The following is a 14,357-nucleotide window of genomic DNA, read 5'->3' on the forward strand; positions in this document are numbered from 1 at the left end:
TGAAATATTGGAATATTCTCATGACAGACGAATATTTAGTAGATTCAATTGGCCAGCAACCACAGGTTACTTTTAGAAGATGTCCATCTTTAAAAGACCGACTGTGCAAAAGCCTAGTTCAACCATCTCAGACCAGTAAGGAACTCTCTATTCAGTTTTTTTTTACTTGTGGTAAATCTAAAGCTTGTAAGGGCAGTACTGTCATAAAATTCAGTTACCACAGAATACACGCCCTTTCATTATTAATAAGTACTTACATTGCAACACAGAATATTGTGTCTATGCCCTTAGTTGTCCATGTGATAAGTACTACATTGGTAGCAAGATCCATAATGCAAAGCAGAGAGTGCTTGAACATGTGAGGGCTATTACCAATGAAGATAAAGCATATCCGGTCGCTAGACACTTTGCCACTGTTCATCAAAAAAACAGTGACTTATTGAAATTCTGTGTATCCCGGCAAGAGTGAGAGGTGGTAATAGGGAACTAGAATTAAGACAGCTAGAGTCCAAATTAATTATTAAATATTCAACCATCTTTCCATATCGTTTTAATCAGGATGAGAAGCTCTTGGTCCATCTAAGTTTTACTTAGTGACAAGGGTTGGTATCAGCTTCCATTAAGAGTGAATTTAGGTAATGTGATTAAGTTTCAATTGTATTCTGTCATCATTATATATTTTTTAATTTTAATAATTCTTATGTTATATTTTGTCATCAGGTATAATCCTGGAATTGCTGATCTGTCTTGGTGAAATGCAAGGAGCTATTATATCTTGGAATGATAATTTAAATCCTGGATGACTTTGTCTCATATACTGGATCACATTAGATGAGTACTTGAAAATACTGATTTCATATCAATTTAAAAAATGATAATCTAATACCTTAAAATGGATTGTAAAGTAATATGTATATTTATTTATCAATATTTTTATTTTTTGGTTGAAGTATGAGCTATTAATACAATGTGAGATGTTTAATAACAATATGTAGTAGAAAGTGAGAACACCATTTCAAAATGGCCGATACTCTTGCAGCACAAAGCTGGAGATCAGTATAAGTCTGTTGTCTATGTTGTTTGTTGTAGTTTGAGGAATGCCTAAATATGTATAATGATTGAATTTCTGTTTGACCTGTCAACAAGGAGCTGGCACTCCGAAAAGCGTTAGGATTTCCTTTGTTGTTTAGTTATTAAACACGCTTCTGCATTGAGTCACGGCTCGTTGCTTTTCTACCCCAGGATTAATTTCTTGTGGTGTTTGGACAACATCATGAATGATATACATATATATATATATGTATATATATATATATATATATATATATACACACACACATATATATCTAACTATATATATCTATACACATATAGATATATAAAGATAGCTATATCTACCTTTAAAGTATTATGGTAGTCAGTGTTCTGGCTTTGGGATTTTTGTAGCAAAAATATTCTTGTGCTCAATATTCTTAAATATAACCTCACTATTAGAAAGTGACTTCTGACTATAGTGCATATGAAGACTCTGATGCTATACTGACATATGATCATATTCCTGTTGCACACTCTGTATATGCTTTTTCCGTACAACTTCATGTTCAAAAGTTCAGTGGGCAGAAGCCAGAACTGGCATCTCTTCTTTTGGCCAGCAAACCACCAAGAAGAAAAGTTAATACTGTTCCATGGTACACATTCCATGAGACCCCTGAGATACAACAATACCTTTACTAAGTAGCAGGTAGATGGATCTTTATACTGTCCTGTACAAAGTACCACTTCACTCATAATAAGCAGAGTGTAGAGGTGAATTATTCCATTGGGTCTCTAATGAGAAAAAGCACACCTTAACATTCAACCGCCAAACCTTTGTTAGTGAAAGCACCAAAAGTATGGGGTGCTGAGGGAGGCCCTTTGATTCTTTAGTGAATGAAAAGGACACACAGTGAATTATCGTGTTATTCAGTGTTGTTCACAGCAAACAAATCACATACCTTTTCTCACTGCAATGGACAGGTACAAATCTAAGGAATAATAAATGTTCATGTGATGATGAAGAGGAACTGCACTAGCCACTGCCACCGTCTTCCCTTTAAGTTGAACTATTGTATATACATCTTGGTAAACATCACGTGATCTCATCAGTGATGATGTAATCAGAACCTTCATAAGGTCACTGAAAATACAGCTTACGGGCTCATAGATGATGCCATCAACAACACATTATGTGGGTGTATTTCTTGATGCAGGCAGCTAGCTCTCTTGCTTTCATTAAAAGAAGCTAGATGGAAATTTGATGAATCTGCATCTGATAAGAGATATGATGTCATCAATGATGTGACAGGTGATGACAGTTGTGAGGTTACTACATTAGATTTTGTGTAATCTGAACAATACAAATTTGTGAGATATGGATAAGAAGCTCAACGATGCTTGAAAATTACAACATTTTAGGGTTTACAATGAAATCTTAAAAACAAAATGTAATACCCCTTTTCTATTATATCATTTACACACTGTCCATAAAAACGGTGAGTACATGGTGACAAGTACAGAGATTCAATGCTAAGTTCTTCTTTCAGTTGTCGCTTTGCAAAAAATAAAATAAACATGAAACATTTCATTTGTGCCAACGTGTTGCGATTGTAAAGGGGGTGGATATAAATATAAATATATACCTATACCTGTGTATAATGTATACGTATATAGGTATATACATTTATAGGTTAAGCACATTTTGTATTCAAATCACAGGGATCCTTATTACATGCAATGAGATTTCTATATATTCTTTTGTTCTAATCTTCCCATATGCAACATATATGTTTTCAATATACTATATGAGTATAAGTATATACATATTTTTACATCTTCACAGTAATAAATATTTGCTAATTTTCATGTACTTCAAAACACAATGACATATAACATCTGGAATCTTCAGCAAATGATTAATTATGCAATTTCTATACAAACAAAATTTAATGTAAACTTTTCAGTTAAAGTGCCTAACACATAATTCTTTTAACGTTTGAGCACTGATTATATTTGGCACAGCTGAGCAATCTTCTATTGCTTTAAGCAAATGGTCTTTCTCAGATGATACTCTTGTGAAGAGTTGTGGTGAAATGATTGCACATACTGCCCATGCAATTTTAAAGCAAGGAAATCCTATGAATTAATTAGTATACCTCTTTACGTCATGTGCATGGTTGTTTTTCAAAAGCACAGTATTATCCATTGCATGCAATTTCATCCCAGTTCACCATGTTTTGTGTTTGTTTACTACAGATACAAATCTTTGACCAGCATAGAAAAAGTGTGTTGCAAAGTGTTTTTGCTGCAATGCTATGAAAGTTAATAGAAATACTTACCTCTCTGCAATGGCCAACTGCTGTTCAGAACATAATCATATTGGTTCTTAATCTATGAAAATGGCTATGCAAACACTTAATGCTGCTATGAGCAATTACATTTGTTCAGGATGTATAGCCCCACATATTTTACATCTTCGATAATTTTGACTTAAATGCAATCTTCAGGTTAGGCCACTTGAATTGGTAAATGATTAAAGATAATGTTGTAACTAATAGCTTGTATCGAACAGTGAGGCCATTATATTGAAACACTGGCCAAAAAGCTTCACCCATTTGAATCAAAGTGAACAAACTAAGTCAGTGATGTTACAAAAGAAAAAAATACCAAACAAACTGAAAAGATAACAATAATAACACCTTTTGGTGTTCTTTTAATGTTGTGTTTGGCAACATTTCAATTCAGCTCAATTATTTTTAAGCTGTGTTAGGACTATATCACACAATGATGCACCCCATACAAATACATTGAGGAGCCCTTAAGATCTCTGCACATCAGATATACAAATGTTTTGGAAGAGTGGAGGCTCCCTGAGTGGACAACCTTCCTTTACCAGGGAGGCTGCAGAGCCCTACTCTATCTTACTTAGTGTTATGCACCTAGATCCTTCATGATCATGCTTATGAGAGATTGATTAGGTGTTACCAAACTCGGGGTGGGACATTATCACAGATTTTGAATGAATGCACTGTGTGGGTTTTATGGCACACATAGCATCCACAAATACAAGAAGTGCACATTAAAAAGTTTACTTTTATTATTAATATTGTTGCATGTTTTCTGCTAAACTGCTAGGACTGTGTAAATATGAACTTGATGTCAGAAAAATCAGCACTAGTCCATTCACAGCACAAAGTTGCAGATCGCATCAGACCCAAGGCTCGGACTTTTGACAGGCTTGTGCCAGAAATATTTAACACTTGGAGTGTAGTAACAAAGGAGATTTGTAGACACCGATCAATATATTACAGTATAACATTTATCCCCATTGTAAGCCAATGCCTTGCAACTTTGTTAATGCAAATTATATTGCTATTCAATGGTCAGCTCTACATTGGTCACTTACTGTTGCTTTTAGGTCAGTTAATTTAAAAGGTTTACATACTCTGGTCCACTCACAATAGATCATTTATAAATAAATAATAATATTTTTAGTCTGATACTATAAGACAGCCATGGGAATAGGCCTAGTATAAATCTAATGCACAATAAATAAGCTCAACTGCTCAGAAAACAGCTCAGTTAGTTACACACCTGCTGTGCCATTCTGTGTGTGATCTACAGATCACAGGTTGGAATCCCAACATGGTAAAATACACATTCCATCCTTAGGTCAAATGATGCATACCAACAATGAGTTGGTGACTTTGCTAGTACATAAAGATGCTTTGGGGAAACGTATTAGGTAAATTACAAATTGGTATTGATTAAGATTCAGAAAATGCAAAGCTGTCTTGTATGACACTGTGTAAAAAAGTGGGAAATGTGTCCCTAGCAAGGGCAAATTAAAAATTGCATACTGTTTTGCTATCGTTCAGAAGCATCACATTACTATATGTGTAACAGGGTTAGCATTACCTGAGACTGTGCTATTTCAAACCTGAACTCATTGACTAATTTTGCATGCACAAAATGCTATGGTACATGACATAACCACAGTGTCTGAAATCAATGTTAGAATGAATATTCTAAGTAATGTAGTTATCAACATTTGTCCCATGTAAAAAATATAAGGCATAGTTTAGGGCTAATGTTTATCTGAAACTTCCATCCTTTTTAGATTTTTCTAGATTAGAGCATACCCCACTATATTGCTAGTGGTTCCATAAGAGTGCACCGGACAAGAAAAATAACTATAAAAACGTGTTCCTAAAAGTTTCCCTACATTACTCCCCATAATAATTTAAAAAAATATGTCCACAGGAGGTGAACGTAGTGCTATAGGACTATTCTTCATATTCCCTTAAACCTATACCTGGTATTGTGAAAAACAGAAGTTAAGAACAGAGAGCTACATTCATCTAAAAAACAAACAAGCTACAGTTGCTCTGGAAAAAAGAGCTTTTCAAAAATATTTTAAATGGCAGAGCAGAATGCTCCCTTTTTAAAAATATGTCCTTCGTAACAGTCATTGCAAAACAAAAATACATCAGTGCTCAAATGTTTGTTTTAAAAGAAATATGTTTTCCATTTAGTCTAATATATTTGCTGGCTATATCTTATCTAGGGAGAAAGGAAAACAAAAGAGCACATATTCCTTCTCAGTTTTGTGGTCTGTTATATACAGTTTGTTTTAAGGAAAAGTAGGTTTCTTAAGCTTCAGTTTGCATGCTGGAGTTTCACACCACTGTTGCAGGCCTGCGATCCATCTCGGCTTCCAGCTTCACCATCTGCTGCATCTCCTTTGCCTACAATAAAGGGAAAACGGTACTATTAAAGTATACAGTCTTTTATGAGCAATGCTGTTTTTATATGCAACGTGGTTTATCGCAGGATATTTATTTATTTACTCATGCATTCATTCATTTATGTATCTATAGTTTTTATAGTTTTTTATTTTAGGATCCTACATTTTAAACAAGGCATGGCAGTGCAGCATTGAGTTTGAAAATACAAGCCCTTTTTATTATTAAATTTGCATGCCTAAAGTGAAGGTGGAAAAGGTTAGAGTTATTACCATAAAAGAAGCAAAATATGGATTGAACTACCACTGCAAATTAAATAATTTGTCACTTATAAGATTTACTTTGGTTATCTGTAATGCAAAATTTAATACACATTTGATTTTTAGTAAGCACACTAACAAACACTAATTAAAATAAGTATATTCAACACACAACACTTCAAAAAGTGTGGGACTATTCTGATATTGATTTTGAATATTGGGTGTGGCTACAAAAATATAGCTTCAGAATGTCTAGATTGTAGTCTTATTAGTATTTTTTTTAATTGTTCTATTGTTCGTGCATCTTGCAGTCCTATTTTTATAATCTATATATTCTTCATGCAACTCTCCATCAGGCCATCTCAGGCTTGGTGTACAGGGAATGTAACAGCATGGACTGGTTTATGAAATATGGATTATGAAATTCACAAGAAAATGTCTCTGACGTACTGAGTCAAAAGGCAAGCTGACCACATGTAGCAATATGCTTCTTTAAGATTTACTTAAAAACCGCAATGCATAACCTTTTAAAGATGTACCTATTAATTAATTTGTCATTACATAAGTATAGTCATAATAGAAGCAATTCTTCCACTAGTTTTCAAAACTATATTTTGGTTTTTGACATATGGATCAACAATTTCAAATGTGTTTCAGCTAGGTTAGGATTAAAATGACAATTACACTTCCTGGACTAGAGTTAAATACAATTAACTTACACTAGTTCATGCTAATGAGCCACTTAGTAGTAGGCCAACCTATGGTTGGCTGATCAAAGGCTTTCAGTGATGAGTGACAAAATGATGGTAAGCAAGAAATTATAGTCTCCCTGCTTTGAATGTGTGAATCACCATGCTGAATTTCTTCTACTGAGGAAATATTCGCAGAGATGGTGAATGTAGTGAAATGGAAAAGGAAGATTTTGATCATAGGTGTGAGGGAAACTAGAATCTAGTTTATTTTAAAGTTGCTTTCATTTACAAGATATGTTTTTCATTTAGGAAATCCTCTGCCACCTGCAGTATTTTTCCGAAGTCTCTGTAGTTTTTTTATAGGTGGATATGTTAAAGATGTTAACTTACATGTTTTTCTTGGGAATACTGACACATTTGGCAATGCAATATCTTAGCAGTAGCTAACAAATCCATATCCATGCTGGATACCTCTAGCTGTATTTTCCATTAAAAATTAAATACAATTCCTTTACAGTTGTTTGAGACCTGAAGTGGGGAAGTACAGTTGAAGATGATTGCTTTGGATCGCTCTGGAAATACATAGCTATATATTGTTGCAATGGGTGGTTTGGTTTACTGTTGTTCATTTGTAATATGCCTAATAACTGTATGCATTTTCTCTAAGGAAAGCCTTGTCACTTAGGCCAAAATAAGGTGAAACTTTGGTGTATTCATTGAAACATGTTTACTTCTGTGGACATGAGTAATGTCCCTAACCATATAGACTGGATTCTTGCATTATTAATTATACTTTTTCAATGTTATCTTTTTTGGCACTGTTGTCCAGATGCCTGCTGTCTTTGGCAAAATGTTTACAGTTTATAAATATCCCTGATAAATAGTGAATGTGTTATTATTCTTATTATTCTGAAATGATTTATGCACATTTTCAAAAACATAGCTATCAGAAATAAAGACTACTGTGTACAAAGTACAATGAGACAGGTCCAGCAAATTGAGAAATCAGGAGGATTGTCTATGTTGATTAAGAATGTTAAATGTGCACCCAACATTTGTCAAAAATACAAGTACAATACATATTAACAGGGCATTTCCTTGTTTGCGTTTACCCAACATCAATATGTATTTTGTGTTTGTGTGTTTGTCTTTGTCTACTAAATGTGTACAGATTTAGAGAAACAGTGTTTTTGCTATGCTGACATATGGCATTAAAGCATTTCTACCAACGAGGTCAGAACAGGCTGCAGGAGGTGAAATCGCAACTTTGACATAAAATATAAACAGTGGCTGATTTAGGAACTGTGGACCTGATTAACAAAGGTAAACTTACACTTTTATGTAATTTTACGATTGCTTGCTATTCACTTATGTGTAGTATCTTTACTATTGCGGAGTCTCTGCACATAAAAAGATAGATCTCAGCACTCATAAAACTAAAATCCAGTTTCTAGAAAGGTTAATTTATATGCTCCAAATTCCTAAATCTCTTTTTGTAGAGTTCAGAATTTGCTATGTGATTGAGCTTTGAGGTGATGGGAGTGAAAATGATCTTCAGTGTGAAGCTGTCAATATTGTATGGGTAGGATTATTTATATTAGGGGCCCCAGATAGAAGTAACTTGAATGTTTTCTTCCAGGCTGCTGTCAAAGGAGACAACTAAAGATGAATGGGATTTTTGGAAATTGCATACGTTCAGCAGGATAATCTTTATTTAAGCTCCATTCAGTTTGCAGCATCTTTATTTCATCCAGTCTTGTAGGTGTGTTAAATGCTTTATGGTATTAAAGAAAACTGCCTGTGTCCAATTGACAGCTAAGCTTAAACAGTGCAATCCACAATATTGAGTTGTGGTTCCTCAGTAGCTCATCATTAGGAACATTGACTAAGTGGTTGTGACTGGTTCCAATATGATTTATTACAATCATAAATATTAATCTGATATGCTGAAGATCGATTTGAGAAATGCCAGAAATATAATCAATGCCTTGTAGGTGGTTATCAGGGATAGCATTATCAAAGTTCCCTGCATTATTAAAGGTCCCTGTCAGTTTGGAAAAATAAGGATGTGATGATCATTGGTGGTCATGACAGTTTCTGTTATGAGGCGTGGCTGTAATCCTGAATGTCTGGTGTTTAACGTCTTTTAGAAGTGGGCAATTTTAATTCTGGGATCAAACTGCTGTAATATTTAGATAGTTATGAGATGCTGGTGATGGTCTGGTATTTGGCTACAATTGAAGGGTCAAGTGATGGAATTCTGAGAAGGAAAATCAGCGTGTATTCCCCAAATGATTTGAGCTAATGTTTGTAACACAACAAGAGACAGCAGATGATAAATGGATACCCAGAACTTCTACAAAGTCTTTGGGGAGTGTCCTTTAAAGGCAGTTAGCAAATCAAGTTGGCTGATTGTTTATTTGACAGGGTGGCTGGTTGCATGTAGTGCTACTCCAAAGAAGGTAGTCTCACCCGATGACATGTACAGATGTCATTTTGAAAGCCATAAATGGTCGATGTGTAAGGGCTGTTCTGGAGGTTTTCAGGAAGTTACAGGTTCAGGAATCTCATAATGATTTTGATTATCTGGAAGTGTTTATTATGGATGAAAGACATTTCCACAACACCTATATATTATCTCCTATACATTATATTTAGGCTGTTTTAGGCTGATTCTGATTTAGTTTATTTTACTGCATTTCAAAACTTTACAAGACAACTGTTGAGTCTGGGAACACAATCTAATTACTGATGTAAGTATGATGTCTTACGTTAAAACTAGACAGACATATTCACAAACAGCATTTTATAGTGCATTTAGTAGTATGACAACAATAATACTCATGTACTACACAATGGTATTCAGAAACCTACATGCTGAGGTCTCCATCTCTGCCTCTCCTAGCATTTATGTAAATTTACTACTTTTGGCTATTCACCATTTACAAGTGTAAATTTACTGCAAAGTAAAGGCACACGTGTCTCCACGCTCTGAAACCAGGGGGTGGAGTCCAATTTTTGAGTGTAAAGTTACCACTTGTAAGATTCAAACATTGGTGGAGACCTCCTTCCCTGGGGCAGAGATTTTCATATAATTAAGTATAGGGAAATAATAAAAAAGTTGATCACACTTAAACAAAATACCAAACATATTTTAAGTTAAATATTAATGTAAATTCATTTAATATATTTATTCTAAATATGGAACAAAATATAAAAATGTTACAACAGTATAAACTTAATTTTGAATTAAACATTTATTTGAAATATATTCATTTAAATGAACATTATTATTGTTTTAAAGATTTATAAAAACAACCCACCTAAAGGGCAATGTTTGTATTTATTTGTTTAAATATGGCTATTAAAATATTTGAAAATAAAATAGTTATTTTTTGTTATTTATATTTTTTAACATTTAATTATGTATAGGTTTAAAAAACTCAAAATAAATTAGTTTATATTGACATTATTTCCTATGTGGTGTTTTTTTAAGCCCATGTATTGATTATTTTCAATGGGAGGGTGTTGCACTTCCAGTGGTCCACTCTGTGTGGTGATGAGCTTACTCCAGGTCTAAGCTGGAGTACATTTACTACTGTTTTAGGGCATTTTTAGTATCTTTACAAATGCAGTTTGTGAATAGCGATGGGCCTACTTATTCTGTTGGTGGGTGCATGCTCCTCTACAAACCCTTCCCTAAAAGTACCTCAACCCCTCCCTACTCCTTCCAAAAGGCCTCCCATTTAGTGGTAAGCATTCCCTATTTCCAGCCACTCCCCACTCCTCTCACAGTAAACCATCTCTGCACATTAAATATGGGAGAGGCAGAGGTGGAGAATACCGCATGTAGGTTTGTGATTAGCACTTTACTATTGTAGTTCTAATAAATTTACACTGAAACCCAGTTTGTGAACAGGCCTGTCAGTTCCTAAACATCTAGTGGTGAGAAAAGATCTTAACTCCCAGGCTAAGTGACAATTTAAGTTTGGTTTCAAAGATTTGCTTTAGTTCCACATCAGTGCCCTACTACCAATCGGAAATAAGAGTCATGGAACACTTAAAGGGAGTGAAGCATATCATGATTACGGTGAGTGCAGTATGAGATGCATCTAAAGAAGTAGAGTTTGGATTTTTATTGTTCCTGAATTCTTCTCTGAATATTAAGAGTTCTACTATGAATGGAGGGCCTATTTTAATGCTTTGTGGTAATGTAAAATCTTCTGATTTCGTAAGATAAGTGTAGAAAGGTATTTTGAGAATAATAGGTTCATCCACTCCAGCAAAAGCGATTTACATTAGCAGTAAGAGAATTTGGAACTTAGGTAAATGTAAAGGTGATTGGTGACTGAGATAATGGTGATCTTGCTAAGATGAGCTGAAAAGAAACTAGATTTTAAGGTCTGAGTAGAGAATGTGAAAGAAGGCAGGTGATATAGTGAGAGAGAAGACAAGCCATGATGCATAATTAGAATATAGCAGAAGGTGTTGAAGACACCAGTTGCTGTATTACAAATGCAGTGCACTGCCCTGGTTCGCACCATGGTGCAATATTAAATATGTGATAGTGCACAGCAGTTTAACAGATATGCTGGCCTTTGATGAATACTGGCTGTTGAATGCACTCCTAGTAATTGTCACTGCATTGATGGGTCTAATAAGAAACAAGGAGAGTTATTTTACATTTGCATTCATTTGAAAAGGAGACTTTTCCAATAGAAAGGGAAGCTTTTTTACCAACCGTTTTGTGAACACGGTTGGGTCACAGACAGATGGAATCTGTTGGTGAATCAGTAGCCATAGGATTTGCACTGACACAATTATTTTCCAGTGATTCATTGAGTCCACAGGGTGACCACTGGCACCTTTGATGGTTAAGGATAAAGATATTAGTGGATTTATAATTTATGGACTGGTGTTTCCAGCAACAACAAAATCTTGTCCTAATGATGACCCAGTTTTTAAGGAATTCTGTAGGTTGGGTCCAAACGTCGAGAAAAAATTCGATGTGGATTGATTTGGAAACTGCTAGTGGTTTCTGGGCGTCCATATTTGGGGTATTACTTGGAAAACCACACGTGTTTTTAGCCACATTTATACATATTGTTTTGTAAATAACACTGGTGCACTTTAGATTTACTTGATTCACCTGCACTGCGCCGTCATGAATGCTTATTTATATTAGAATGGTAAAATCAAAATGACTGATCTGGAAAAGGGAAGTTCTACTTGTTAAATAAAAGTGGCATATGACCCCCAACAACACAATTGGACACCTATATAAAACAGTGACATTGAAAACCAGCTCCAAGATTCATCTGGAATTAACTGAAATTCTACTCAAATGCAGCGGAGTGGATTTTGAAACAGCTGGGATTCACATGATGAACTCCTAAGCAGGGTCTGTGTCCGGTCCGTTAAACATCTGTTTTTTAAATCCATGACTGACACTAGAGCGCTTTAAAGAGTGACAACATTACTGCCAATGTGAAGTCATAACTTGACCTCGCTATTTCCACCAAGTTCAGACTCTGGTCCCATACAGCTGAAAATTATGAAGTGCGTTCTTATTCTTAGTGCATGAATGTTAATAGATTTGCATTGTTAAACATTGTATTTTTTCAGAATCATTTAGATTTAAACAGTGAAAGCACTATTTATTTTTGTAAGATGCATACTAAATGAACAGTTGTGCCATTAATAGTGCGAGTCCTACCTTGTGAGTGGGACACTGCATGACTGGATTTCAAAAGCTGTTTGTACAAAATTAACAATGTCAAAATTATGCAACAGAACATGAAGCAAATAATATAAATAAAAAAACTGAACTGAGTCAAATGAATGGGTAAATGAGTAAACTGCAAATTAAGAAGCAAACTCGTGAAGTTTTAATCAGAATAAATGAGTTCTGATTGTGAATAATATTACAAATAATGACACTGCATGGACTATAGCAACTAGTAAATTTCATTATACCGTCACACACAATATTACTTACTTGATTAGCACTGTCGGAAATTATAATTTATAAGCACAATTGAATTAATTCCATTAATATGCACGAACAGACACATTATTACAGACAAACATAAAGTCAACAAAGTCAAATGAACAGGTTTGTGTTGTCATATGTAATGCAATTACTGGTGTGCGATACGTTTTAAATAATTGTTGCATGAATAGTAACGGAGTTGATGAACATGCAGATATATTCTATGAAGACACACATCATGTCCTAATGTATATCACTCCAGATACCAGTTGTTCTTCTGTATCTAAAGCTGTTACTTCTTCATGACATAGTCTATATCATATGCACCATACTTTCTCCTGTAACTAACGATATATTCCTGCAACTGAATTAGGATTTCATAGGTGAACTAATTTGGGCATTTTACTCATTTCAAAACATTTTCATGCACACCCACTCCGAATCCATGGTGAACCATAAGGATACCCATTGCCTGCCTCCCATTCCCAATGGATGTGCAAAGTATGAGAATTGTACCACTAGGGCATATCCCGGTCCCCAGGCTCTGTAAAATCGCTGTATTTTCCACACCCTCCCACATGCTGCAATACATTCAAGTAGTGTGCAACATCGTGAGGAAATTCCTATAATTCCTGGATCCAAAATTTCACAATGAAGGCGTGTAGGTCACCTAGCGGAAATGGACCTTAACATGATGGCAGCCTGATTTTGATCCTACTGGTAATCTGTTTCTGTCCCACCAGGAACAATGGCCATGCCAGGTAGGTAACAGTATATAAGGTTGGGGGAAGCAGAGATGGAAGATCACACACTTTAAACCATTGCCTTCTTTTCACTTTAAACGATGCATCTATCTAAACTGAATAATTTTGCACCAATATAAGTTAGTCCACACTGATAAATGTTATTAAAATAATGAGCCAGTAAAGCTAGAAATCACCTAATAAAATGTATTAGGGTAATGGAGAATAACCACATCTGATTATACTTTATAGTATATAACAAGTAAACATTACCATTTATAAAAAAAAAATCATTAGGGTCATGACGGATGGAAATATCCGTCCACCAAACTCCCAATGAGAAGACCGCCACAGTGCTGGCTGTCTTCCCACTGGCCCCATTACAACTTTCCCACTGGGCTGACCAGCATAAACCAAGGTTTCCACTGGTAAGCTCAGTGGGAAAGTTGTGGCAGCATTGTTTCCGGCTCATAATTGAGTGGCAGCAATACTGCCGCATGCAGGGTACACCAGTACTACCATTGACAGTGCAGGGGCCATCCTGTGGCCCGCTGCACTTGTTCTCTGCCAGCATTTTCATGGCAGTCAGACGCCTTGAAAAGGCTGTCGGACAACAAGGTTGTAATCAGCTTGGCACCCCTGACTTCATTGCCATTGTGCCTGATTACAACCATGCCCACCTTCATTGCATCGGGATCACTGATCCTGGCGGAGACGGGGGTCTTTTGGCGGTCCGACAGTCAAAGCCATGGCGGTCCACTGCAAGTCTGGCAGTCTAGTGAACGTCAGACTCGTAATTAGGCCCTAAGTTCTGGTTGGTAATTTCATAAAGTGAAAACCTGAAATACAGAAATGCTACCTCTGGTGTAGCAAGGGTGCCAAGGGCATTT

The 14,357-nt window shown here is 35.4% G+C and overlaps 1 protein-coding gene across 5 annotated transcripts in view; it reads right to left on the reverse strand.

Moving 5' to 3' along the window:
- Positions 1 to 3,714: 3,714 nt before the first annotated feature.
- Positions 3,715 to 14,357, reverse strand: part of PLCB4 (phospholipase C beta 4) — a 985,968-nt gene continuing 975,325 nt past the window's right edge. For all 5 annotated transcript variants that reach the window (XM_069234144.1, XM_069234142.1, XM_069234140.1 and 2 more), the window contains 2 exons: positions 12,449 to 12,485; positions 3,715 to 5,783 (listed from right to left, as the gene is read on the reverse strand). In XM_069234144.1, coding sequence (XP_069090245.1) covers positions 5,695 to 5,783; positions 12,449 to 12,485 — 126 coding nt within the window. In that variant the 3' untranslated portion in view covers positions 3,715 to 5,694. The remainder of the gene's footprint in view (positions 5,784 to 12,448; positions 12,486 to 14,357) is intronic.

This window comes from Pleurodeles waltl, chromosome 5, assembly GCF_031143425.1.
Source record: "Pleurodeles waltl isolate 20211129_DDA chromosome 5, aPleWal1.hap1.20221129, whole genome shotgun sequence".
In the NCBI taxonomy this organism is placed as follows: domain Eukaryota; kingdom Metazoa; phylum Chordata; class Amphibia; order Caudata; family Salamandridae; genus Pleurodeles; species Pleurodeles waltl.